Source organism: Oncorhynchus gorbuscha, linkage group LG12 (assembly GCF_021184085.1).
Source record: "Oncorhynchus gorbuscha isolate QuinsamMale2020 ecotype Even-year linkage group LG12, OgorEven_v1.0, whole genome shotgun sequence".
Classification (NCBI taxonomy): domain Eukaryota; kingdom Metazoa; phylum Chordata; class Actinopteri; order Salmoniformes; family Salmonidae; genus Oncorhynchus; species Oncorhynchus gorbuscha.
Genome location: NC_060184.1, coordinates 26,430,801 through 26,434,971, shown reverse-complemented (window position 1 = coordinate 26,434,971; position 4,171 = coordinate 26,430,801). Strand labels below are relative to the sequence as shown.

General features: G+C 36.8%; 1 protein-coding gene across 7 annotated transcripts; it reads left to right on the top strand.

Annotated features, from left to right (window-relative positions):
* The first annotated feature begins 235 nt into the window (after positions 1-235).
* Positions 236-3,195, top strand: LOC123991629. 7 transcript variants are annotated; one of them, XM_046293264.1, is made up of 8 exons: positions 236-323; positions 978-997; positions 1,154-1,348; positions 1,484-1,689; positions 1,938-1,982; positions 2,122-2,150; positions 2,507-2,552; positions 2,793-3,195. In XM_046293264.1, exons 1-8 carry the CDS (start codon positions 316-318, stop codon positions 2,868-2,870), a joined length of 627 nt encoding a protein of 208 aa, XP_046149220.1. In that variant the 5' UTR covers positions 236-315; the 3' UTR covers positions 2,871-3,195. The 7 variants fall into 7 exon arrangements, with proteins under 7 accessions (XP_046149220.1, XP_046149218.1, XP_046149224.1 ...); XM_046293262.1 differs by having other exon boundaries at positions 2,089-2,150; XM_046293263.1 differs by having other exon boundaries at positions 237-323; positions 984-997; positions 2,089-2,150.
* Positions 3,196-4,171: the final 976 nt, after the last annotated feature.

Here is a 4,171-nt window from a genome sequence, read left to right as displayed (position 1 = left end):
GACAAGTTATCCCTTTTTCTTTTCGTTTTACTTTTACAACGATCGTTATAGATGCTTTTTAGGTTGTTTTGGAGGCTAATGGTTCACTATGGCATACCAATCTTTAACTAAATGCCAGTTGAAAAAACAGGTGATGCTGTAGTTTTAAAAGCCTGCTATAGTGTCTCTTGAATATGAAAGTGAAGCTGTTTCTGATAAAAACCATCTCTCCTCCTCTTTTCCCTCAAGCTGTGAACTTTTCACTTTCCTCTGGGCATCAAAGAAGGGAGTCAGATTGTCTTTCAATAGTCATCATCCAAAGAAATTTACACCATTATGGTTCAGTAAGTCAATTTTCCTCTTTACATTTAGCACTAACTTAGACATGATACAGTTAAAGGCAGATCTGATCTGTGTATCGTTTGTTCAATTGATATCTGTACTTAAACAACAAAGACTGATCTTTTTTTCACTAATTGATCTTTTGAACAAGATCAGCTCTTTTTTAAATAAACTGTCAAAACTTCAGAATTGGTCTGCCTGTGTAAATGAAGTCATTATGTCTCAGATTAGTTGTTCTTAGGAGTGCACCTGTCTGAACTCAAGGAAGGATGAACAATGAGCAATGCATGAGTTATCGTAACACCACTATGATTTATGAATAAGTAAAATTGATGTGGTGTGTATAGGCTATTGGTGCATATTGGAAAATATAATGAGGTTTATGATACTAATTATATGGGTGTAAAATAGATGTGAGCAATCCACTTTCACTTGAAGTTTTCTGTAGATCACATGGTCCAATAAATGCAAGAGGGGATGTGGGTGTGAGACTGCACAGCTTATCTCAGAGGGGTCTGTCATAGTCAGAATGAAAGTGAAAGATGACTTGAAATACTTATATTGTCTGCACACTGGTTGTTATGTTATACAGTAAGATATGTATTTTATTGTCTGTTACATGATGCATATTTTTTCCCTGTTTACTCCACTTACATGTCCAGAATGGAACGCAGAGGTAATTATTTTAACAGGACACAGACCTACCACTTATTTAAGGTCAGATCTTAGGTTAGGCTTATAGCTGTCTGGGCAGTGATCTAAACCAAAACATTGCTACTTTTAGTTTTAGAGTCTGTACTTGACTTTTATTTTTTTGTCCATTATTAAACAGAGGTGCCAAGGTTGATGAGGTACTACACCATCACCATTGGCAAGACTATGAGTTCTCATAATCAGTTTATGAGACAACTTGGAGGAGGCTTCACTGAAGTGTTGTCACCAGCGCAGAGCGATATCATCATGGCTTTCTGTCCCATCGTCTCTCGTGCTGGTACTGATATTGAGGCAGCACTGCCGCAGATTCCAGGTAGCCAAACCTCAAAGTATCCTCCGAAACTATATTACTGTCTCTTCTATCTCCATATCAGAGTTGATCTAGATAGAACATGTATCAAGTGGCTAATGACATGAATAAATGCATTGTCCCTCATTCTTTTGACAGAGGGTAAAGATGTCATTCTGGTAGTTCTGCATCACTATTTTAACCCAGAGTGCACTGTACCTGACAGCAGCAGACTAGTGACCAGAAGTGATGTAATACTCACAGTGGACTGTCTGTTCCATGAGAGTAAGGGAGGACTACTGAACTGTCCTCGCAACAAAGCAGCAGTTGGTAAAATTCGGAACCGGCTGAACATGAAGCCAAAGGTAGTTCACCCATATTCTATGTATATCTGTCATTCAGTCAGGATCATTCATGAATTGGACACACAAACCAGACTCAGCGGGTTAGCAAAAACAGTACATGCAAAAGCAGACATTTTAACTGAAGCGTTTTATTAGACAGGATCCAAGAGTGTAAATAATTTGTTTTCATTTAAATATGAGTATTTGTTATTTTTTATCAAAGTATACTGAACTTCTTTATTCAATACATTTAAATATTATGTTCATAGGTGATAGATGCCATCGTGGACATCCCTGATCACAGAAACAGGCCAGTATGTATATTTTCATTATAGGAGTTGCCACTTAACTCAACAGTTTTATACCACTGTATGATGTCATATTTTAGTCTTATGCATCTTTTTATTTTATTTTACGTAGTTTATAGAGATCCATTTTTTTGTCATTTGTAAGCTCTCTGTCGCAGCACACATTTATTGGAGGTAAGTACTAGCTATAATTCATACATTAATATGATATATACATTATGTATAATATTTACATTCCCTTGTCATTTAAGAAAACTGCTATTGGGGGATCAGTGTTGATGCCTGTAAGAAAAACAGACTGTTAACAGATGGAAGCAGTGTTTGACCACATCCACCACTTTCTCATTTCAAGTGCCTTTACAAGCAGGGTCTATCTTTATTTTCATGATTTCTTCTTTTGTATTGTTGGTCAAAGTCCTATTCAGAGGTCTACGTGTTGCTAGTAATGTAGTACATATACAGTACAACCTCCATACTATTCTGAGGTTTCTGAAGCCAATATGTCTTTTTCCAATTGTTTTAATTTCCAGATGGTGTGTTCCAGTGTCCTTGATTGCATCTGGGCAGACAGGCGTTGTAAGTCCATCATTAAGTAAAACTAAATTCTACAACATTACACTATTTACAGTTGCTTATATACATGTTATATTCATAACTAATAACTATGTAATCCATAGATGTAGATTTGGGTCATTATGACATGTTTTTATAGAGGTTATATTGTTTGCATTTCAGAAACATTGACTGTATTGTGATAATTGTACTTTACTGTAGCTAACTGACATACAGCTTTTAATGTTTTCTACTCTCTTACAGGTTGCCAGAGATCACCATTTGCATGTGTTGTTGGGCTCATTATGTTTATTGTTCTTTTGTGTTTGGTGGTATCTTTGATTGTTTCTTTCAGGAAACAATGAAGTTTATCATAATAACCTAATGGAAATAGAGCAAGTAGGTCTAAACATCAACAGAGGAATAAACTGTAGAAATTACACAGACAACACAGATAAACTGATTTAAATATACATTAAAAATAATGAATAAAGCCTAATAAAGCACCTACTCTACATACCTCTATCTATCTATCAGGATGGTATATTAGTTTAAGATGGCATGATGCTCATGTAATATTGTAGGACTACTCTGATAGTATATTCTGTGTTGCACTTTGTTCTGCTTTGACTGCCCTTCTTTTAGATATTAAAGTCATGAAATTTCAGTTGCTTTATGAGTGTGAGTCATTGATGAAGCACAAATAGTCATCATTACGCTTTGACATTAAGAACATGAACCTGTATTGGGGTAGGAGTGATGCTGCGTTGTTAACCAAGTGGGAAGGTGGTATTTACCAGTTGTGTAGTAAAAATACCAGTTTGCACTCGTTGAGAAACGCTGATTGACTAATGGCCAACAAGTTGTGTCAACCATGAACTAAAACTACAGCTATGCATAGCCGCAGGAAGTAGGGGTCCTGGGGTTGCTACCCCTGAAATATCAGAAGGAAAATATATATATGAGGGGGTGTGGTAGATGGCCAATATACCATGGCTAAGGGCTGTTCTTACACATGATGCAACACAGAGTGCATGGACAAAGCCCAGAGGTGCCTTATAGTTATTATAAACTGGTTACCAACGTAATTAGAGCAGTCAAAATAAATGTTTTGTCATACCAGTGGTATATGGCCTGATATACCACGGCTGTCTGACAATCAGCATTCAGGGCTCGAACCACCCTATTTATAATCTTTGTTTAAATGTGGGCTTCCTGTATACAAAAGTCATTTTCTTTATTTGTTGTTACTGTTTAGGTAATGAAACGATGCATAGCCAACAATGTGCCTGTCACGCCCTGACCTTAGAGAGCCTTTTATTTTCTAATTTGGTTAGGTCGGGGTGTGACTAGGGTGGGTACTCTAGGTTCTTGAATTTCTATGTTGGCCTGATATGGTTCCCAATTAGAGGCCGCTGTCTATCATTGTCTCTGATTGGGGATCATATTTACGCAGCCTTTTCCCACTGGGTTTTTGTGTGATCTTGTTTTTGTGTTGATGCTTGTGAGCTCTACAGAACGTCACGTTTCGTTGCTCTTTATTATTTTTGTGAGTTTCAATTAATTAACATGTGGAACTCTACGTACGCTGTGCCTTTATCCGTTAATTCATTAGACGATTGTGACAGTCCCACAATTTTTTC

Bases quoted from the DNA above. Each gene is read 5' to 3' on its own strand.
- LOC123991629 (XM_046293262.1), top strand. The intron at 2,151-2,506 runs GTAAGTACTAGC...TTTAATTTCCAG, and splicing joins GCAGCACACATTTATTGGAG to ATGGTGTGTTCCAGTGTCCT. The intron at 2,553-2,792 runs GTAAGTCCATCA...ACTCTCTTACAG, and splicing joins CATCTGGGCAGACAGGCGTT to GTTGCCAGAGATCACCATTT.